The sequence below is a fragment of the Oratosquilla oratoria genome, chromosome 7 (genome assembly GCF_046742065.1).
Source record: "Oratosquilla oratoria isolate Oo_2021 chromosome 7, ASM4674206v1, whole genome shotgun sequence".
Taxonomy (NCBI): Eukaryota; Metazoa; Arthropoda; class Malacostraca; order Stomatopoda; family Squillidae; genus Oratosquilla; species Oratosquilla oratoria.
Window position 1 is genome coordinate 34,162,214 of NC_134783.1, and position 24,158 is coordinate 34,186,371.

At 43.0% G+C, this 24,158-nt stretch overlaps 1 protein-coding gene across 1 annotated transcript in view; it reads left to right on the top strand.

Annotated features, from left to right (window-relative positions):
* Positions 1–24,158, top strand: part of wdb (serine/threonine-protein phosphatase regulatory subunit widerborst) — a 67,127-nt gene that overhangs the window by 22,251 nt on the left and 20,718 nt on the right. Inside the window, exons 2-3 of the mRNA XM_076187930.1 lie at positions 19,284–19,480; positions 23,061–23,255. Coding sequence (XP_076044045.1) covers positions 19,284–19,480; positions 23,061–23,255 — 392 coding nt within the window. The remainder of the gene's footprint in view (positions 1–19,283; positions 19,481–23,060; positions 23,256–24,158) is intronic.

Here is a 24,158-nt window from a genome sequence, read left to right on the forward strand (position 1 = left end):
GAACCCCCGATGTAATTTTTAAGTGGGCAGGCTACAGAGCGATTCGTAATCTTCTTCCTTCTCCATCATTAAAAACTCGCTACCTCGACGCTGTTCCACGCTGTATCCTCCGGTCGGCCCGCCTTGGGGATTACTGTGAGCTGGTACCTGAATAACAAATTTCCAACCCCGTATAAAGGTCACAAAAGTTAACAAAACACCTTTGCTATTACCAAACAATTTATATTACCTTATAATGCTGATGGTCAGTGTTGACAATCAAAAAATTGTTGTCGATTTGATGTATAAAATGATAAAGTATATATATCATCAAATGATAATATTAGCATGACATAGTATTTAGCAATATATTTTCGTTATTAACCAAATTATATTTAATAATTATTCGTGATATAGCTCAAAAATAGAAACGATCTGTCATGGGAATGCGCTCATTTGATACTGGGGAAGGAGAATGAGGTTAGCCAAGGGTCGTGCCCCGTCCTTGGATTGCACCCCCACACACACACACACTCCCCCCCTTCCCCCATCAGCCACACCCTCGTCGTCTCCCCCAGAAGGAGGTTATTATCAGTAGCCTCCCTCCCTCCCTCCTTCCCTCCTTCCCTCCTTCAGGTGAAGTCTGGGGGTAATTTTGGCTGGTGTGAGGCTAGTCTGGTGACACGAAACTTGGGTTTACGGGGATCAAGTGGAGAGGTCAAGGAGGAAGAGGAAGGATTGTTCTTCTTGAAGTCGACTTGGTTAAAAGTATATGAGAGGGTCATCTCGAAGAAATCTTGGTTGGTGGATTTGGGGGGTCGGTCGGACGGGGTCCGCTAACCACCACAACCACTAACCTGGTACCATCAAGTCTACCTGTAGTATCTACTTACGTGGTCCACTATCAACAACCACCCAGTGCCATCAAGTCTACCAGTAATATAAACTCTGCTTATGTGGCCCACCACCTCTTCCGTAGCAGTTTGATTCCGGGGGTTGATGTGGTTGGACGGTGAGCGGGGCATTGGATCAAATGTCCCCCCCCCCCTTTAACCCTTCGTCAGGATATGTGGCGCTTTAGCATTGAGGAGACTACCCGTTGAACTGCTGCCCTCTCCTCCCCCACTCTCCCCCAAAAAATAAGGGCGGGGGGAATGGGGAAAGGGGTTGTGTGTGACAGTTATTAGGGGGTAGGACAATTGGTCAACGGACATATTCATCGGACAATTGCCTAGGAACAATTGAGAACGTAATTAAACCTAACCTAGCCCAGTCTAACCTATCCTAACCCATACCGAATATGTGCTAGTAATTCTCCGCCATTTCACTTTTGAGTTGAGCAACTGTCCCCGGGGGCAGTTGTCCTTTGAACAATTGTCCGCACACCACAATAAGTATGGTGTTAGTAAGTGAAGGGGGTGATAGTAGTAGTGATCAGGAGGGTATGATTATAGTGAGGAAAGTTTGATGTTGATAGGGAGGAGGGAATGTCAGTGATGGGACTTATGGTCTTAGAGGGAGGTATAGTTATGGTGTTGAGGAGTGGTGGTGGAAGATAATTTGAGGAGGAGGAAGATGGAGAGAATAGTGACCCATGCATCTCGAGGAGGACCGGTCTCAAGTGAAATGAAACCGTCTGACTGCATTTGAACCAAAATATGCAAAGTCCTTCATTACGGACGAAGACGATAATGACGACATCGGATATCTTGAACAGGGGTAGGCTAGGAGGTTCTACTCGCACGTTCAAGGGACGTGATGTAGGTGAATGAGAAAGATGATATGAGTGGGGGAGGGGAGACTTACGGAGGGGGGAGGGTAAAAATGCCTTTGGTTAAAGCTGCACGTCTGACTCGGGGGTCAGGTCGGGTTGGGTCGACGCGCGTCCGTCAAAAGCCGCCGCCGCCACCCGACTGAAGCAGCAGTAGAGATCAAGGTCAGGAACTAGGGAACTGCCTTAATTGCCCGGGAGGTGCTCCCCCCCCCCTCCCCTGGGCTGGACGCCATGGAGGTAGGGAGAGAATGTGTGTGTGTGTGTATGTGATTCAATTTGGTCTTTGGATCACGGGTTGGACTCGTGATCGATAGCTATTTCCCTCCCGGAAGAGAGCTCAGAGCTCGTATGACCGATCTATGGGTAATGCTGTGACCTTACACCCACACACACACCCAACTCCCCACCCACGAGAGTTGGAGTAACGACTCGAAGCGTAGCGATACTGAAATTATCTCAGCCCTGGGCAGGATTCGAACCCGGACCGCCGTAGTGACAGTCGGAGACTCTACCAACCGCGCCACCGAGTCGTGTAGGTGTGTGTGTGTGCGTGTGTATGTGTGTATGTGTCATTGTGTGTATACACCAAATGCCCCCTCCTCCCATGTAAAGGGGGGGGGGCAGAGTCAATCCATCAATCCGTCCATCCATCCATCCATCCCAGTGTTTCTATCAATGGTGACAGTGTAGCACAGAAGAGGTTTAGTTGTGGCGATAGTAACAATCACAGTGTGCCCGTGGTTCTCGCGGGCGAGTCCCGGTTCGACTCCCGTGGCCGGGAAGGGCCGGCGCGGCATTCAGTGGCCGGCCGTGCACCTGCGGAGGTCAGGGAAGGGTCCCGAGTATCGGATCCTTTTTCCCTCGCGAGTAAAATAGCGCCGGATAACGGTGAGAGGAGTTAAAGATGAGAGAGCACAGTTCTCAGATAGAATGGCTGTTGGCGCGTGCGTGTCTGCCGGTTCTGAAGGCAGTGGAGACAACGGACAGAGGAGATCACTTCGTATGAAATTGAGGGATAAACAAAGGGTTTGGAAAGAAACTAAAAAAGAGGAAATTATGTGAAAGCACACATTCACGCTCACGCGCGCGCGTATTTGAAACTAGTTATGATAGATTTGAGAGTAAGAGAAAGGACCCCACGAGTGTTGCTCCTTCTCTGTATACTACAATTAAGTAAACACACACACACACACACACACACACACACACACACACACACACACACACACACACACACACACACACACGCACGCAAGCACACACAAGCACGCCCGGTGGCGGATTGGTAAGGCATTGGCCTCACAAGCCGGAGAACCGGGGTTCGATTCCCCGGCCGGGCGGAGACAAGTTGGGTTTGTCTCCTTTCACGTGTAGCCCCTGTTCACCTAGCAGCGAGTAGGTACGGGACGTTAGTCAAGGAGTTGTGACCTTGCATTCCCGGTGTGTGGAGTGTGAGTGGTCTCAGACCTACCCAGAGATCTGCTAATAATGAGCTCTGAGCTCACTGCGGTAGGGTGGTGTCTGGCTGTCTCGCAAAGAGGCTGCAGCAGATCCGAGGTGAATACACACACATACAGAGGCACCACACCACACAGGCACCACACACAAGACCGTACAAAGATCAGGTTATGTATATATATGTATGTATTTATGAATGTCTAAGGACTAACGTCAGGGAAACCCAAGGCATAAGTTATTGGTATCTTGTATGTACACACACTGTGTGTGTGTGTGTGAGAGAGAGAGAGAGAGAGAGAGAAAGAGAGAGAGAGAGACTTGCTACAATAAACGTATGGGTCTTTAAATAGTTGTATTTTTTTCTAAAATGTGCTTTACTCGTAACACCTTGCTTCAACTTGTGGGAGGAGAACGAGAATGTTGTCTTCCGAGTCTTTAAGTAATTCCTCGACACTAATGGCGGAGTTGAAGACATCTGTTCGATTTTATACATTCATTTGTCGGTTCAGAGTCGTGCATTGCGACCTGCAACACTTGGGTTTGATGTTGTCGCTGTCTCGCAGACGTGACGTCATGTCTGTCCCTGTGATGGGCAGCGTTGCGATGCGTTTTTGATTTATCACATAGTACTTGTATATTTATTCATTATATACATTTTATTTATTTGTTTTTCTTCACCATTTTTATTATGTCAAAGTGAAGAATGTCGACAACCATCTTCAACATCTACAATTTTGCGTTCTTCGGAAAAAAAAACTTTATTTTTATATCCAGAGCTTGCATCACTTGCATCACCCCACTGTTCCCCATTGTCCCCCCCCCCGTCCTTCTCTCTCCCCTTCCTCCCTTCTTCGCTTAATTAATTTTTCTCCAAACCATTCGCTACAAAAGTCTATTAATGTTTGATTACAGCAGCAGACCTTCCTCGGTCTACTTCCACCTACTGACTACCGTTCCCTCTCGCTGCTGCTTCCGTACAGTAAAATTGTTGACAAAGCATTTTGAGGGGTTGGCAATCTCACAAATGATTTACAATTTATCCTAGTGATACTAGTTTTGGACATTAGTATATTATATAATATTTTACTTATAAGGATGTGTAGTTGTTTCTTATGATTTAATTATTATGGTTATTAATCTAAGTTACGGAGTATAGTGTGTATGGAAAAGGTATTCTTAGGAATCGGATGTATTTCACGGTTTGGTCACGTGAGGGAAGAGCTTAGGGGGGTATATGTATGTGTGTTCGTATGTATGTTGCGATGTAGTTTTCTATGGGTGTTGTTGCATTATGCGGGGTTATAGGTAATGGTTACATCTCACCCTTTTTAGGCAGGGAATATTTTTTCTCCATTTCATTCAGGGTGCTCTCTCCCTCTCCCTCCTCTCCCCCCCTCTCTTTCCCTTTCCCTCCTCTTCCCCCTCTCTTTCCCTTTCCCTCCTCTCCCCCTTTCTTTCCCTTTCCTCTCCTGTGCTCATCTCATATATTTCATGCTCTCTTCTTCCCGCCATTCTGGTCAGTGTATGCCAGGTCACCTTCTCCATCGACCTAGTTCTTCGGGTTTCAGTCGCGCCCGGCCTTCCTCTCCTTCCTTCCTGCCTTCCTGCCTTCCTTCCCTCAGGTTTCTCCTCCACTTGCTCTCCATTTCTTGGTCTCCTACATCCTCTTCTTCCTACTCTTCCTCATCCTATGCCCTCTTCGTCGTCCTCTGCCTCGACCTCCTCCTCCTCCTCCTCTTCCTCTCCCTCTTCTTCATCCACTTCCATCTCTTATAATGTTTTCGTTCCCGGTCAGTTCACCTTCGAATCCATTAGCTTCTTCGCCTCCACCCTACTCCATTATTTTTTATGTACTCTGTGTGTGTGTGTATTCACCACGGATCTGCTGCAGCCTCTTGTCGAGACAGCCAGACACCATCCTACGGCAGCGAGCTCAGAGCTCATTATTAGCCGATCTCTGGGTAGGTCTGAGACCACTCACACATCACACACCGGGAATGCAAGGTCACAACTCCTTGACTAACATCCCGTACCTACTCGCTGCTATGTGAACAGGGGCTACACGTGAAAGGAGACAAACCCAACTTATCTCCGCCCGGCCGGGGAATCGAACCCCGGTTCTCTGACTTGTGAGGCCAGTGCTTTACCATTCCGCCACCGAGCCGTGTGTGTGTGTGTGTGTGTGTGTGTGTGAGAGAGAGAGAGAGAGAGAGAGGAAGCATGCGCAATCGTTTGTCTCCCCCTTTTCTCTCGCCATTCCCACTGTTATCTTCTTGCAGCGGGCGATGCCTTCATCCAGGCCGCTCGACCTCGTCGTAGCACTCTCTCGACCTAACGTCACCTCGATTGAAAGGTGCCAGACAGCCAGGTCGCTGGGAACGAAACCGGGGGAGGGGGGAAGGGGGGAGGGGGCTAGCAGTGGGCGTATTCTTGTTTGCCAGGGGCGTTGCCCCCTCTCTTGCTCTCTTCCACCCATCCCCCCAACCCCCTTTTGCCGCCTCCGCCTGGTTATCCTCCTGGCCTTGGTTATTGGTCGTAGACCACACGTTATTTTTTCATGCTAGTGACTATTGATGTTGTTATATTTATTGCCAAATGTATTGTTAATGAAATATATTATTATTATTATCATCATCATCATCATCATCATCATCATTATTGTTTATTTATCTTTCATAGACAGGTGGAAAGACATCAGGGGGGAAAGTTCGAGATTCTTCCTGTGGAAGGAAAGGAAGAGAGAGAGAGGGAGAGAGAGAGAGCGTACTGGCTGACTTGCAAAAGGAAATTGCACAGAAAAGAAGACCGATACGTTTCAGAAAATCTTTTGTTGACTGGAGAAAGGGGGGAGGGGGGGGAGGCGTCGCGCACCATTCGAGGTCTGTGGGGAAGTGACCATGAAAACGGCGATAGAAGAAAAGAGAGATAAAAGATGTACAGTCGTGGCGGACAGGACGAGACTTTAGTTCGTTAGTGGGAGAGAGAGAGAGAGAGAGAGAGAGAGAGAGAGAGAGAGAGAGTTGGGTTTCCAACCTTGAACGTCTCAACAGTTGACACTCTCATCTCAACTGCTTGCTTCGTCAGTTTTGTGTGGCGACTGCCGAGCCGTACCTTTTAGAACCTTTCACGAACACTTGCTACCTTTAGAAAGCAGAGCTCTTTAGCCGGTTCTCTGCTGAAGTCTGTCTGTGTGGCTTGCTGGCTTATCCTTTTTTTCATGAATAATGTGAAGGTTTGGCGGAGTACAGCATAACGGTAGGGTCTAGCAAGGCAGAAGGGTGGACTGTGTAGAAATTGAACAGTCAATACTGAGGTTTGTTTGTTTATTCGATTATTTATTTTAATGTACAGCCATTCATAGCTGCGAAATCACAGCGTGGGTACGGCCAAGGATTTAGACCTCTTCTATATGTACATATGTTTGTGTGTGTGTGAGAGAGAGAGAGATAGAGAGAGATTGATTCATTACGGCGGTCTTGGATCACGTGTCGGACTCGTAATCTGTAGCCACTACACTCCCGTATGAGAGTTCATATATTGCCCGATCTATGGGTAATACTCTGACCACACACACACACACTCAACTCCTTGCCCATGAGAGTTGGAGTGCCGGCTCGCAGTACAGCAATGCTGAAATTGTTTCAGCCCTGGGAGGGAATAGAACATGGTCGTGAACGGTACCACTGCACCGTCGAGAGACTTTCTCTCTCTCGTCCTACCCTCCCCATCCTCTTCTTCTCCATCTCTTCTTTCTCCATAAGTAGCACTCGTTCCTTCGTTCCATCCCACTTAGGGATTTCCTATTCCCACTTAGGGATTTCCTATTCCCTGCGCTCGTTCTTTATCACAATCCCCCAACTCACTCACTCACACTTCATGTTACGGTTATATTTCTAGAAGAGAAGTTGGCCAGGGTGAACACAAGCCACGCTTGGACCCCCCGTCCCCCTCCCTCCTTCGGGTTCAGAATGGAGTTGAAGTTGTTTCGCGCGCGCGCGCAGAGGTGGAGGGAGGAGAGAAAACGGAGGAGGGAGGGGGAGAGGTAGAGGGGGATAGATGGGTGGATGGATGGATGTAAAAAAGTTGCTGCTGGAAAGAACCACACAAAGCTAGCTACTCGCACCAACAACAGCAACAACAACAACAACGAGAACAACATAATAAGCGTCTGTTGTAACGCTGAGGTTCTATACAGGACGAGGGCCTGAGATAATTAGTCTGTTATCATGAACATTTATTTTTGGATGAACACGTCCGTTATGAATTCGTTGGAAGGGATTGGGCAGGATGTCGTTGGAACAAAGACAAGAATAAATCTGGCTAAAACAAATAATGATATTGATGCATGATTTTATATTATTATTGTTGTTGTTATTATTATTATTATTATTATTATTATATTATTATTATTTTGTAATTGTTATTTTGTCTGAGGCTTGAATTGAGTCCGAAATTACACACACACACACACACACACACACACACACACACACACACACACACACACACACACACACACACACACACACACACACATAGCATTACCCATAGATCGGACCTACGAGCTCTGAGCTCTCTACCAGGAGGGAAATAGCTGTCGATCACGAGTCCAACACGTGATCCAAAGACCAAGTGAATACACACACACACACACACACACACACACACACACACATTTCCCTTGCTGAATAGAATCGGTGTCAGAAAGACGGAGAATGCTATCAAAGTAATTTTAGTGTTCTAGGACCCAAAGAAAAGGAAAGCGTAGTTCCTGTATAATTATATATATATATATATATATATATATATATATATATATATATATATATATATGATTCCGACCGTCGTCCCCGGATTCGAACCGAGGCTCACGAGAATGTGAAGCTGACGCTTTTACCACTTAACTATCGGATGTCTAAAATTCTCCAACCTGGGAATGAATCTACTCCCGAGGAATTAAGTCGACTGCTGACTGCTGTCCGTACTTAGTTTTTACAGAGAACTAACATCTCGTAGCTTCGTGGTGAAGCTGGTACGTTTCCTTTAATATGTCTTTAATTAGAATTTGTCCTTTCGACTCTGCCAACTACTGTATGTGTATTCTTGATCTGTGATCACTCAGGTATATGGAAGGAAGAACAATTTGGTCTGTAGATGTTTGGACCTTATTTTGTGACCAAAAATAGTTGATAGCTGTCTTAATTATTTATGTGCCTTCTGCATGTGAATTATTCAATTTCCATAGAACGGTGGGATGGCTTCTTGTTCAGCTTTATCGAATTATAAAACAATCCATTTATTTTTAAACTGATCGAATATTTCTGGTTCATTTTCAACTTCTGTGAGGATCATTAGATAAAGATAAGTTTGTCCTCATAATCTTAGCAAGTATTATGAGGACAAAGCGTAGTATTTCGAAAGTATGAGTCATTGGTCACAGTTACACGTATCGGTGTCATTTCTGTCCTTCCTCTGAATCCGCCAGCGACAGTATTCTATCGACATGACGTCACGTGACGTCATAGCGTTGCATCGTCGGATATCCACGAACACAAACAAAAGTCGGTCGGCGCTCGGTCGGAAGGTTAACAGTTCAGTCGTTGTTCAAAGACAGATGGCACCTGTAACAGACTTCATCATGGTGTCGAAAACGTCTACCGCCATTGTCGACGCTGCTGTCACCGCCACACGTAATGGCGTCCACATCAGCAAAGGCAAGTGGTCACAAGTGTGTGCGTATTTGCGTATGTTTTTTTGTGTGTGTGCACGTATGTACGTGCATTCATTACCGTATTACTGACCTTTTGTTGTGTTTGATCACTGTACAGTGCCTATGTCGTGAACTTAAAGGCGGTTTGGCGTGAACACACAAGAATATATTCAAAGATGAACAAATTCGAAAGTGTTTTCATATTTGTGCTTCCGACTAGACACACGATACTGACTATCATCACATGCAAGGCAAGAAGATTTCATTGTTTATTTATGTATTTATTATCTGTATAATGGTAATAATAATAACAACCCGCGTTGTGATTCGACGTGGCCTTTGATCACGTGCTGTACTTGTGATCGACTGCTGTTACTCTCGGATGAGAGCCCCATAGCTCGTATGGCCTGATCTATGGGTAACAGTTTTATTTTCTTACCCACACACACGCACACACACACACACACACACACACACACACACACACACACACACACACACACACACACACACTAAAAGTACTGGGTCTACCAACTCTGAAAGATGGAAAAGAAAGAGATAACATGATTCCAGGATTCAGGTCATTAAAGGGAATATATTGCATTGACAGAAAAAATCTAATTAAAGATGGGAGGGCTTTAAGAGGTCATGGGAAAGAATTAAGAAAGACCAAATGTCTAAAGGATGTGAAGAAGTACAGTTCTCCAAATAGATGTATAAATATGTGGAATAGCTTAGAAGGCGATATAGCCCAAGCTCAAACAGTGCATGAGTTCGTCTAAATATGATTATTGGAAACCAAAGATATAGATTAAGTTTGAACTGTTAATAAATTTGAGGCCAGGTATGGTAAAGAAATTAGAGAATAGGACACGGGACCCAACGAGCGTAGCTCCTTTCCTCTACATTACAATTAGGAAAATGTAATCAGGTAAATACACGCGCTCGCACACACACATAACGCTCCCACTCCATGCCCAAGGGGTACAGTGACGATTGACACAACAGTGTTGTGGTGCTTTCGTAGCCCTGAACGGGGACCTACTTCGGGACTTTTGAGTTAGCTGTCCAAGACGCTAGCGGCATGGCATAACACGACGATGACGACGACGACGACGACGACGCTCAAACCCCGAAAGGAGAATTTGGAAATAAAGAAGAGAAGAGGGACGACCCTCCAGGGACCGCCACCGACGCCGGATGCAGGACACCCGAGCACGTAGCGCCACCGTGCATCCCCCAGCGGTTTTTCGAGACGTTGGATGGATGGATGTTCTCGTCAACGCCAAGCGATGGATGATGGATGATGCTCAGCCGAGGGGATGACCCAGAACGAAATGTAATCATCCGAATTCTCTCTCTCTTTCTCTCCTCTCTCACTCTCATTCTCCCTCACTCTCTCTCTGTCTCTCTTTCATCTCACTCTCTCCTCACTCCTCTCACTCATTGTCATTTTCTCTCTCACTCTCTATCTCACTACCTCCCTCCCCTCACTCTCTCTATCTCCCCCCCACCCACCCCGATCTCAGCCGCGGTTCGTCGTCGGCACCCAGGTTTTGCAGCAGTTAGGTTGTCGGCCAGGCAGGGAGAGAGGGAGAGGGATGGGGGAGAGAGAGAGAGCTTCTTTGTAAGTTGGCTCTTCTCGGCCGCCCCGGGTTTTCACTTCCGGACGGTTCCGGGAAAGGCGAAAGAATGTGTTCGCCGACGGTGTGTGTGTGTGCGTGCGCGCGTGCGTGCGTGTGTGTGTGTTTGTGCGTGCGTGTGTGTGTGGACAAGACCTGCAGGGGCTCGAGCGACGGCGGGGGGGGGGCGGAGGGGGGGGTTGTGGAGTCGCCTCGAACTGTGGGGGACGGGGAAGTGGAGGAGGGGGTGGGTGGGTGTGTAGGGGTGGGGCCTCGTCTTGGCACAGCTGCAGGTCAACGAGGCTGTGTCTGGAAGGCGTGCCAAATATTCCGCTCTTCTATAATAAGGGAGTGTTAGTGCATAAGGGGGATATTTATAGGTGATTAAAATTAGGTCCCGTGCCTTGATGCATTGCCTTTGAGCAGAGCGGTGTGCGGGTGCGTGCGAAAGTCCCTTTGGTGTGTATCTGTATAAAATGAGGGTCACTATTTGCGACATCGCTGTCAGTCGAGTAAATTAAATACCTAAAGAAGATGGCTTTTAACGCAGAAAGTTTGATTAATATATCGATGTTTTGGGTGTTGATTTTTTTTTTATTTGCATGGGTTATTGATATATTGTATATCCGTGTTTTATAATAACGTGATACCCTAACATTGTGACTGGAGTGTATGTAACCTGGACTTATCAAATCATGCTGTTAATTAGCGTATAGTAACTCCATAGTATGCCATAGATTCATCGTTACAAAAGATAAACTTTGAGAATAATGAATAAGTGTATATGTGAGTGTGTGTGATTCACCATGGTCTTTGGATCACGTGTTGGACTCGTGATCGACAGCTATTTTCCCTCCCGGAAGAGAGCTCAGAGCTCGTATATGACCGATCTATGGGTAATGCTGTGACCTTAAATGCACACACACACACACAGCTCCCCGTCCACGAGAGTTGGAGTAACAACCCGCACCGCAACAATACTGAAATTATTTCAGCCCTTGGCGGGATTCGAACCCGGACCTCCGTAGTGGCAGCCGGTAACTCTGCCAACTGCGCCACGAGTTATGTGTGTGTGTGTGTGTGTGCATACATACATCAACAACGAGTATATACAAGTGATGGTCCCGCAGGAGGGTCGTCGAGTGGAAGCGTCTCCCCGCCTCCTGTCTTCAGAACCCATCAGCATCCTCATCTCGACCTGTGGTGCAGCCCTGAGAGGATGACACTCTGTCTCCGGACAGGGTTCAGATCGTCTCCCTGTTGACTTTGCATCTCCGGAGACCTTTTCATATAGAACTAACGGTGACTGCACCCCTCCTCCTCCTCCTCCTCCTCCTCCTCCTCCTCCTCCTCCTCTTCCTCCTACGACTCTAAGTTGATAGTATAGAAACAGTTTCCCAGAGAGATCTATGGAAGGGCCCAAGGCGGCAGCCATTGTAGGACTACTGACTTCCTGTTAAAGCCCGAGGCAATTTTTTTTATATAATTTGTTCCAACTATATATATATATATATATATATATATATATATATATATATATATATATATATATATATATATATATATATTGGGACATCGATAGTCCAGATGCAGTCAAGAAAATACTTCAGGCTTTCCTATATCCTAGTTGTTCACTTCTGTACACACACACACACACACACACATATATATATATGTAATATATGTATATATATATAATATATATATATGGCTATATGTATATATACAGTATATAAAGTTGGGAGTTGGGACATCGATAGTCCAGATGCAGTCAAAAAATACTTCAGGCTTTCCTATAACCTAGCTGTTCACTCTTGTACATTCATGTGTATATATCGTATGTGTGTGTACGAGTGTATATATATATATATATGTATATATATATGTGTATTCACTTGGTCTTTGGTCTTTGGATCACGTGTTCGACTCGTGATCGACAGCTATTTCCCTCCTGGAAGAGAGCTCAGAGCTCGTAGGTCCGATCTATGGGTAATGCTATGACCTTTCACACACACACACCCCCAACTCCCCGCCCACGAGAGTCAGAGTAACGACCCGAAGCGCAGCTGTACCGAAATTAATTTCGGCCCTGGGCAGGATTCGAACCAAGCACTACGCGCACCACCATGCTAGTAGTTCATCGTTCTACCAACTGCGCCACCGAGTCGTGTGTGTGTGTGTGTGTGTGTGTGTGTGTGTGTGTGTGTGTGTGTGTGTGTGTGTTTGTTTGTGTGTGTGTGTGTGTGTGAGAGAGAGAGAGAGAGAGAGAGAAATAAAGACAGCACATGTTGGGGAATCCCCCGCATTGCATCATGTCGATGCATAGTTGTCCGGGTACCACCTGGAGGAGGAGTTGCAGTCGCAAACAGACGACAGATGCCGCCCGCAGCACACCACCTATTGTCGTCGCCGCGTCCAACGGAATCTTTTACGCGCAGCGTGACTCCATGCTCTCCTCTCTTTTTTTTTTATCAGTTTTTGCCTGCGTTTCCGTTTGCGTGGCACAAGGTCGCTGCGAGGAGGAGGAGGAGGGTGTAGTAGGGGGTGGATGAACAGGTGCGACTCGATTGTACGAGGCGAAGCGGTACTGTGTACATAGTATAGTTGGGCGGAATGAATGGGTGGTATTGAGGAGCCAGGGGAATATTGTAATGGACCATACCAGTTGAACTGATCATTTTCGTAAGGTACTTACACGTTTCTCTTCATATTATAAATGTAACTACATTTCATATGTACCTTAGAATATATGCAAATAGTAGAACATGTATATTTCTTTTGATAACAACGCCCGTGAATGACTAAACAAACAAATGAACGAATGAATAGATGTATAAATCAAATAAAATCAGGCAAGCATTACGGTGAAGTTGAGACCTCAAGTGGTAGGTGGAGGGATGGGTGCAGGTAAGGATCTGGAGGTAGTGGGAAGGGCTGGGAGTTGTTGGGTGGAGGTGTGAGGAGGTGATGCCGAATATGGAGGCGACGGGGCGGCGCTGGGTCGGCCAGAAAGGTAGGCAGACAGCCTAATTCCACCACCGTCTTCCCTGAGGCGCTCGCACGACTGCGCCAACCGTCGGCCATGCCTTTCCTGCAGACTTCTCCGTCTCGTCCAACAGGAACGCCCATGATAACACTGAGTGTATGTTGATGGCTAGTTGAGAGGTATAACTACACCCTGGGTGTCCTATAGCTCATGCTATCATTATGACTATGTTCTATAAATCTAAGAGGGATTACCCCGTTTGGCGTCAAGGAGTGTGTCAGTGAATGGACACTGGAACCTTTATTGTATGCGAGTTCATCGTCATCCCATCTTTCTTGAAAGATCTCTTTGATGTGGATGACCTTGGAAGGTTTTCATCTCGGCCGGCATCGTGCGAAATTGTCCGTCGGGATAAAAGCGCTGGTGAACTACAGCACATGACAACAACTCCTGGTCAGCATAGCTCTTGTAGTTAATGATATACTTGAGTCAGTCCATCGGGAGCAAGGTGTCAATCAGCTCTAGGCTGGATATCCTCCTCAGTATTCGTTACGTGCAATCATGCACGAAAACACCAAGCTCCTTGCGAAGGCGTCCATGAATGTGAATGTGCGTTGGTCGTCACATTTGCTTGTATTGACTGTAAGTAGGATGAGGAAGGACAATGAATGCGACATTTATGTTCATAAAGAAGGTTTGTCATTGTAAGGTGACATACTGAGTACATCGTACAAAACATAAGAGAGAATAGAAAAGATTAAATTGTAAAGAAGTTGAAAACTACTGTACACGTGTGTGTTTGTGTGTATGTGCATTTACCTAGTATCTTACGGGAAGGGAAGCTACGCTCGTGGTGTCCCGTCTTGTATCTCTCAGTGTCTAGTTTGCTCTTAAATTTGTGTATAGTTTTTGCACACACTATCATTTTATCCAATTTGTTCCAGACATCCACTCTGGATTTTTTTTTACTCTTTTATAACTGCCCTTTTTTAGTTTCTTTTCATTTCCCCTTGAATTTCTCTTATCCCAATTTAGTAAGTCTTCTCTATCAATGACTTCCACGCCTTTCATGATTCTGTAGATGGTTAGCAAGTCCCCTCTTTCTCTTCTTTGTTCCAGAGTCGGTAATTTCAGTTTTGACAATCTCTCCTCGTATGACAGTTTTAGTGTTGGGGCCATCTTCGTAGTTGCTCTCTGAATTCTTTCATTTTTGTTTATATTATTTTTAGGTACTGGATGATCATAGTATCACATCATACTTCAGTGTAGGCCATATTAGTGTGACTAGTGTGTTGTGTGTGTGTGTTGTGTATGTGTGGTGCAGCTGAACAAAGTATATAGCATTCGAATAGATGTAATAGAAAGCTCAAATATAATTATAATACTAGCAATCAGTGGTCTGTGTTCACGGCAGTACTTAGTGTACGGAAACCCATCGCGTGGCATCTGTCTGTTATCAGTTTTTTGGGCATATTCTGCCGAATTACCGATGTAAACATACATGACGGGTGCGCGGTGACACCGCCATATTTTGCATCACTAGTCGTGATGTTTCCTTAACTTTAACATAGTATTTGCATTGGACATGTTATTTCGTTAGCACCCGAAGAAAAAAAATGCTCTACACGTCAACAAATATTCATGTGAATCACTAATCAATGAACAATTTTCCTTCGTTTTGACCTTATTTTGATCGGTGGATGTTGAAAACATGTAGCAGAATTCACTTCTATCAACGCCTGTTATAGTATAGATTATAGTCCAGGCTTAGAACATAAGCATATTCAAAACTATGTATAGTAGTTTTAGAGAGAGAAAAGGAAGTCCACATGTGTAGCTCTTTCCCTGTATATTGCAATTAGGTAAATATATCGGTAGAAGTTTAAACAGAAATTTTGCTCCCACACGAATTCCAGACCACTTCACTGGCTTTCCAACTGGCGAAGGCCAAGAACAATAAACATTTGCCATTTCTTTTGTTTGAAGGCTGCTTGCATGCACATGAGCAGAAGCGACCCACTTTTAGTGAACTCTTCACCTTGCAAGGTTCATGAGAAGTGTTGTCTTCCATTTGTCGAATGCAGATACACGCGCTCGCGCGCGCGCACACACACACACACACACACACACACACACACACACACACACACACACACACACACACACACACATACAGAATGGTGGATGTCTGGAACAAACTGGACGAAACAATAGTGTGTGCAAAAACTATACACGAATTTAAGAGCAAACTAGACACTGCAAGATACAAAGACGGGACACATGAGTATATCTCCCCTTCCCGTAAGATACAACTAGGTAAACACACACACACGCACGCACGCATGCTCGCGCACACACAGTTAAATGGAATAGATTAAATTGACTAAGAATACCACAAGGTCGTATCCAAAGGATGTAAAAAAGCAACACAGTTTTCTATATGGATACATCAGTCAAAATGGATTAGCTGCTGGAGTTACCCAAGAGAAGGCCTTAAGTGAATTCAGAAGTAGGTATTATAGTTGAAGAAAAAAGATACATGACAACAAATTTATCTCATTTAGTGTATTACAATTATGGATTAGCTGCTGGAGTTACCCAAGAGAAGGCCTTAGTGAATTCAGAAGTAGGTATTATAGTTGAAGAAAAAAGATACATGACACAACAAATTTATCTCATTTAGTGTATTACAATTAGGCAAATACATTATAGTGCCCTCAGTAGTGCAGGCTCATGTATGCTATTTTCCTAGAGAAAGCAACTGTTATGGTAACAAAAAGGCTACCACAGAACAACAATAAAATTGCACACAACCAAGATCATATAATTGATCATTGCAAATTGTTTTACAATTTTATATAAAGAAAGTCAGATTGTGTAATGAGGTAGGGATTGATTGTTGCTAAATACCTTGAGGGGCCTAGTTTTCAGTAGAGAAACCTGAGTGAATAGGCAAAAATATATGGTTTGTTTAGTGATGGTTGATCCCTCTAAAGATTGAACCTGTGTATCATTGGACAGGACAAAATCAATGGACATGTTGGGAATTAGGATGAATGCAATATACAGTATTTCCAGTCTTATTTGGGACCATGTATTATCTGTTTGAGTACATGTTAACCATAGTTTGAGTTATTGTTATGTGAGTGTTACAATTTAATTTTGAATTATATTGATATTATGACAGAAAAATGAATAGCACTGGAATGTTATTATGATGCTGGAGAACTTATTTCTCAAACTTGTTTGATTTTATATGATTATCATTATGCCAATGACTTTCATATATGAAAGGTATTTATATGTATTTATCTAGTTGTATTATATGGGAAAGGAGATATGCTTGTTGTCACCCGTCTTTGTATCTCTCAGCATCTAGTTTGTTCTTAAAATCTTGTATGGTTTTTGCACATACTATTTTTTTTTTGTCCAATTTGTTCCAGACATCTATCACTCTGTGTGGAAAATTATTCTTTTTCAGATCTCATCTATAACTATCCTTTTTGATTTTTTTGGTGTCTTGTTTTTCTTCTGTCCCACTTTAATAAATCTTCTCTATCAAGGACTTCCATACCTTTCATGATTCTGTAAATGGCCAGTAGAACTCCTCTTTCCTTTGTTCCAGGAGTGTTAGTTCCAGTTTAGACAATCTTTGTTCATATGTCAATTTTGAAAGTGTTGGTGCCATCTTTGTCGTTGCTCTTTGTACATACATACATACATATACCAAGGCTTTTTCCCCCTTTCAAGGGAGGTAGCCAAAAAGGGAAAGGCATAAAAACACTCCCACCCATTTCATCCCTAAATACACTCCACACCCCTCCCTCTCATCTGAGCACCTCCTGGATGACGGGACATCCCTGCACCTTGCCCACCGCCCTGGGTCAGAAGCAGTGTCGCAAGATACAGCACATCCACAGCAAGGCCGCTTCATTTAATCGGCGAACCCCCTCTCCGTCCCCCCTTGCATATAAGGAGAGGACGGGGAGAAATCCCTTCGGGCTGCGTCAAAATTTGCTTACACATACTACCTCACCCCCACCATTCCTCCTCATGCAATCACAACATCATCCATATACAACCATTCTCCACTCACCTCTGTCTTCCGTCCTCTCCCTTCCTTCCTCAACAGACATTCCCCTCTTCCCCAAAGCCCCCTTCACCCCATCCATCCACCTCATCCTAGGACGTCCCCTCATGTTCACTCCCTCCACATCTGCCTTCCATACCTCTTTTACTAGTCTTTCTTCACTCATTCTTTCCATGTGTCCAAACCATCCCAATATTCTTTCATCAACCCTATCTCCCAGCTCCTTTTTCACCCCTGTTCTCCTCCTCACCTCCTCATTTCTCACTCTATCTAGCCTAGTAACCCCCACCATACTTCTCAGACACCTCATCTCAAACACATTCAAACTCCTTCTTTGCTCTTTGTATTCTTTCTAATTTCTTTATCTTCTTTTTTGTATTGGGTGTCCATAGTGTTGCAGTGTACTCCAATCTTGGTCTTATCAGTGTGACTAATATTTTCTTTACCATTTCTTCACTCATGTAGTTAAAGGCCACCTTTATTGTTCTTAGTAAATTGTAGGTTTCTCTGACTATTTTGTTTATATGCTTGTCTGGTGACATGTCTTTGCTAATAATTACTCCTAGGTCCTTTTCCAAGCTAACTTTTTTTACTTCTTTTGTACCAACCTTATATTGCCCTGATATTCTATTCTTACTTTTTCCAAACTCCATTATACTGCATTTCTTGATGTTGAAGTTCACTTCCCACTTTTGGCTCCATTTCCAGACTTTGTCCAGATCTCTCTGAAGTGATTCACAGTCTTTCTCTGTACTTATTTTCTTTAGTAGTTTTGCGTCATCTGCAAAGAAGTTCATATAACATTCAACACCTTCATCCATGTCATTTATATATGTAGCAAACATTATCAGAGCTAGTACTGAACCTTGTGGGACTCCACTTATCATTTCTTCCCAGGTCAAGTTTTTGTCTCTAACTACCACCCTCATTTTTCTCCCATTCAAGAAATCTTCCATCCATTTCATTAACTTTCCTTGTACACCTCCTGTTGTTTCAAGTTTTCTTATTAGTTTTTTGTGTGGTACTTTATCAAATGCCTTTTGTAAATCTAGAAAAGCACAAACCGCCCATCCATCCCTTTCTTATATTGTGTCTATTAGCCGTGTATAATGTATTTACCTAGTTGTATGGGAAGGGAACTATGCTTGTAGTGACCCATCTTTGTAGCTTTCAGTATCAAGTTTGCTCTTAAATTCTTGTGTAGTATTTGCACACACTGTTGTCTCATCCAACTTATTCCAGATATCACTCTGTGTGGGAAGCTATTCTTTTTCATATCTCTTCTATATTTATCCTTTTTTAGTTTCTTTTCATGTCCTCATGTTTTTCTCTTGTCCCACTTTAATAAATCATTTCTATCTAGGACTTCCATCTCTTTCATAATTCTGTAAATGGTCAGTAGATCTTCTCTTTCTCTTCTTTGTTCCATGGTTGGTAGTTCCAGTTTGGACAATCTTTGTTCATATGTCAATTTGGAGAGTGTTGGTGCCATCTTTGTGGTTGCTCTTTGTATTCTTTCTAATTTCTTTATATTCGTTTTAGTATTGGGTGTCCATAGTGTGTGTGTGTGTATGTAATGCAATACCAATGCTTCTTATTTTTATTTTTAGAGATAATTTTGAAAATGCACAAAAAAAGACTTGACACTAAATTACTCTTTTCAGATGTGCCGGGTTCAGAGCAGGAAGAGTTGTTCCTGCGCAAACTGCGGCAGTGTTGTGTGGGCTTCGACTTTCTGGACCCTGTGGCCGACCTGAAGGGCAAGGAGATGAAACGAGCAACACTAAATGAGCTTGTCGACTACATTACTGCTGGCCGAGGGGTCCTTACTGAGACGGTTTACCCAGAGATAATTCGAATGGTAAGGCTAAATCTCTTTAGTTAAGCTTTTTTGCAGCACTTCACTTGTACTAGCTAACTTGTGGAGGCACTATAAACACCTTTCAATCTATCATCCAATTTATTGCAGTGGATCTCTTGTGAGACACTCCCTGTTGATTTTACAGCATCCAGGGTTGGTCTGCATATTTCTCAGAATTTTTTTTTGTATTGCTGTCTATTGTGTGAATATAAAATAGTGTATGATAATATGTTTTGGATGTTCTTTGTGATGTGCACATTTGTGTATATGGTGTCAGGGTTGCAAGGCCAGTTCTTTGTTAGTACTGCATTAGTGTGGGATGGTCTATTCAGAGAGAGCCTAATGTGATTCTTGTGTGCTTTATTTTGTTTATTTTATTTATTTATTTTATTTTTTTTCTGGAGTTATATCAATGGGTATTTATTTCAGTTTAGTTATTTGGTCTGTCATTGAATGTGTGTTTAATTATCTCTGTGTGTGTTTGCTCCCATCTATCTTAAATGGGTGATGAATAGGAGTGGGATTGGTGGGGGGCCTTGGCTGGTAACCTCCCTTATAAGGGGAAGAAGCCTTGGTGTAAAAATAGTTTATATTCTTGCATTTACCTAATTGTGTAGTTGTTTAAATGTGGAAAGTTATTGAGTCTTGAAATGGAAGGGAAAGTCATGGTGGTAGGGGGTATGAAAGCAAAGATAGTTTTTGAGTGCATTGAGGTTGTGATGGGCTGTCTTGGCATTCCTGGGGTAAATGAGAGCTGATGATTTATGCACTGTAAGGGGTATGGCTGTAGATGCTATTTGTTTAGGAAGGCTGCACATCTTCTGGAAGAGAGACCAGATTGATTTTTGTTAGAATTAATATATAAGAAGCATCCTCTATTATTTCTATCTTTTCAGAAATTTTTCATTTACTACCACAATGACTCCACTTCAGTGTTTGTGATACCGTACTTGGGAATAGATGTGTTGGTTATCAACAGTGAATTCTGGTATTAAACTGGGTAACTGAAGGTGCTCCCAGGGATCAGTGCTACCTGTGTAAGAGCAGGTGGTAAGGATTTATTGAGGTGGTTTGGTCCCCCAACTCTTGGGGTTGAGGGGTAGTTCGATGATGTAGACACCATCACAAAAAAAAAAAAAAAAAAAAAAAAAAAAAAAAAAAAATATATATATATATATATATATATATATACATTATATATATATATATATATATATATATACATTATATATATATGTACAATACAGACATGCACACAAATATCAAAAGATTGCTAGCACATTATCTGGCTGTTAGAAATGTCTGTCTCATATAATGGCCAATCATTGCACACCAGAAACTTTAGGAATGGAGTACCACAGGACTCAGTTCTATCCCCACACTCTTTAATCAATACATGCATGATATACCCACACCCCACACCTTAGAAATATAAATTTTTTCTTATGCAGATGACATAACAATTGCATGCACACACTGCAGTGCAGACAAAGCCATAGAAATACTATAACCAATCCTTTACACACTCAACACCCGGTTCACCACAAACTCAAAATAGCCCCAACCAATTCTACAGTCATATATATATCACCAATTGGGCAGTATAACACAAATACATTCTATGTAACTATGGCTCTGTATCAAAAACACTCTTGTACCACACACACATACACCTAAGATTCTTGGCATGACGTATGACACATTCATGTCATTTGAAGAACACATCACAAACATAAAGACAAAATGCACACCTAAATGTAATGTACTTAAATCAATTGCAGGAACAACATTTGGACAAAACAGAGAAACCATCACAACATTGTACAAACAATATATATGGTCACTAATGAATTATGTAGCCCTGCTTGGGCCCCTAATCTCACTAAGACACACCACACCACCCTACAGACTATACAAAACAAAACCTTAAAGACAATTACAGGCTGCACAAATGCAACACCTACAGACCATGTATGCCACGGAATAAAAGTGCTCATACTTGTTGTTTGTAGATGATGACATTGCACTTGTAACTTGGTTAGAAAATAGACTGAAGTAGTTGGTGCCAATATGAGAGGGTGTGTGAGAAGAGAAACCTGAAAGTATATGTGGACAAAAATGAGGTGACAAGATGTACAAAGGGTAATTGTGGGGGCTTGGTTGGAGGCAGGTTTGAAGGTTGAGAGGCTGGTGGAAGTGGAGTTTTTAATTAAGTATGTGGGGTTACCCTAACTATACACAGACAATAACACTATTCCTTGAATAGCTTATGGACCAATTTGATGATTGTTGCCAGTTATCCAGGAGCTGTGGGTCTTTCATGTTAAGAAAAACCTGGAACATCAGACTGATTGATTGATTTTCTTTTGTAAAAATTGATCGGAAAATTTTGGTGGTACTTGATCTTAAACCTTTCCATAACTGTCAACTTAGAGATTCCTTCTCTGCATCTCAGTTTACCATTAACAAACCTGTAGAATAGTTTAGGTTCACTTTTATATACAGTGAAACCTCTCATTAACAGAGGTTAATTAGCTGTGTTTGCGGTGTTTTCACTGTGTTTTTGGTGCTGTTGTTTAGTGCGTGCAATCACTATGCCACCCAAAAACCACTCCAAATCAATGGATTATTCACATCAACGGACACCATTACCCTCCTTTTAGTCTGTTAATGAGAGGTAGTACTGTATATATATCACCATGCTGGTGGTGTAATTGGAGGCATCCAGGTCTCACATTTACTTAGATGTGGGTTTGAATCCCACACTTCTCTTTGATTCCTAGCATTGACTGTTACCTGGTCCACCAGTCCAAGGACATGGAGCTAAGATGATTGCTTTGGCTGCAACTATGTGTCTCCTCCTTTTTCCACAAACCTTCACTCAAAATTTCACTTGCACTAGATAATGATCAGACAAACAATTGCCCCTTCCTCCCATATTTACTTCAGAATTCTTGCAGTCTTTATTTTGGACACCACTACATAATTAATGTCCTCTTTACATTTCACCAACACTCTGATCCAAATTTACTCATGTTTATCTTTCTTTCATGTCATCATTTCCCTTTCAGTGCACATCTCTAGTATCTCTCTGTTATAGCTCCTGCCACCCCATACCATCCTACTAATCGATCAACTGGCTCATCTTATACTCTAGGATTAAGATCCCTCATCACCACTACATTCACATTTCTCCTAAAACTCCACACTTATTGAAATAATTCTAAAAAGCTTCTCTCTCTCCTCACTTTTCTCACTACTGGGTCAGTTACTGGTTTGATGGAAGTGGAGATACTAATGGTATTTGAAGATGGAATCACTGTACCACCACAAACAAATACTGTACCTATTTTTGATACTTCCTGGTGGAGAAATCTACCAATGTTGAAAAGATTTTTTTTTATTTATATTGGTTTACAATAGATTATATTGACAAAATATGTCAACAGACTTTTAGTCCATAATCAGGTCTGATGCAGAAAAAACTACACACAAAGCAGGTAACTAAAGTAAACAAAATTTATGTTCATTTATTATTTTATGATGTTTGAATATTAATTGTTGGTTTTAATCAATCCAGATTGCGTGCAATCTTTTTCGAACACTGCCGCCTTCAGACAACCCAGATTTTGACCCTGAGGAGGATGACCCAACCCTGGAGGCATCGTGGCCTCACTTGCAGTTGGTCTATGAGTTCTTCCTGCGCTTCCTTGAGAGTCCAGATTTCCAGCCTGCCATTGGCAAGAAGGTCATAGACCAAAAGTTCGTTTTACAAGTGAGTACCCCATGATTTGTTTCATGATTATATTATTTTTATTGTATTTTAGTCTAGTATATAAAGAGGTGAAAATTCATCATTTGGGGGGTTATTAGCAATATTGCATGACATGAAGCTAGTTCGGCTATTTATATTTTCCTTTGCCTTTGTTGCAGATGGTTTGTATGACAGATATTCTGTTTTAGTAGTCAGCACAAGGGCAGAGTAGGTACTGGAAGACAGAGCAGGTAGAATAGTAATTAGGGTATAGGCAAGGGGTAAAGCAGGGCAGGGCAATATAGTTAGGGAGAGCTCCTTAGGAGTCGGGTGGGTAAGGATTCAGTAGGTTCTGAAGATGGAGCTTTAGCACTTTTATTTTATTTTTCATTTTTTTTTGCAATTTATTTGCTTTCTTTCTCTCTCTTTTCTCTTGCTTGTTTAAGAAATAACTGCAAGTGCTTAGTGGTTGTAGTTAGTAGCTGTAGGTTGTCAGCTTGATGGGGGTTGTTAGTTGTGGACATTGGACCAAAATCAAAGAGCCCAGCCTCTCCTTCAGTTGAAACTAGAGTGAGTATATTGCTATGTTGCCCTGTAGACTGTTTTACCAAGGATTCCTGCATCAGCTTCCCTGTGTGCCTGGCGGGACTTTCAAGGTCGATTGCTCATTTGTTCTACCTTTTTTTGCCTTTAAGTTTTTTGTACCTTTGCAGTTCTTGCATTTGACACTTGCCATCAGTCATATCCTAGTTGAAAATGGTGTCATGTTAATGTTTTCCCTTTTAATTTGTCCTGTTGTAGAATTGATGGATAAATAAAATGTTTTGATATAGACTAGCAGATCTGGTACAGGAGTACATCATCAACTAGCCAAGTTTGGCTTTCATTTAATAATCATTGATTCCACCACTGTGGAGTACCATA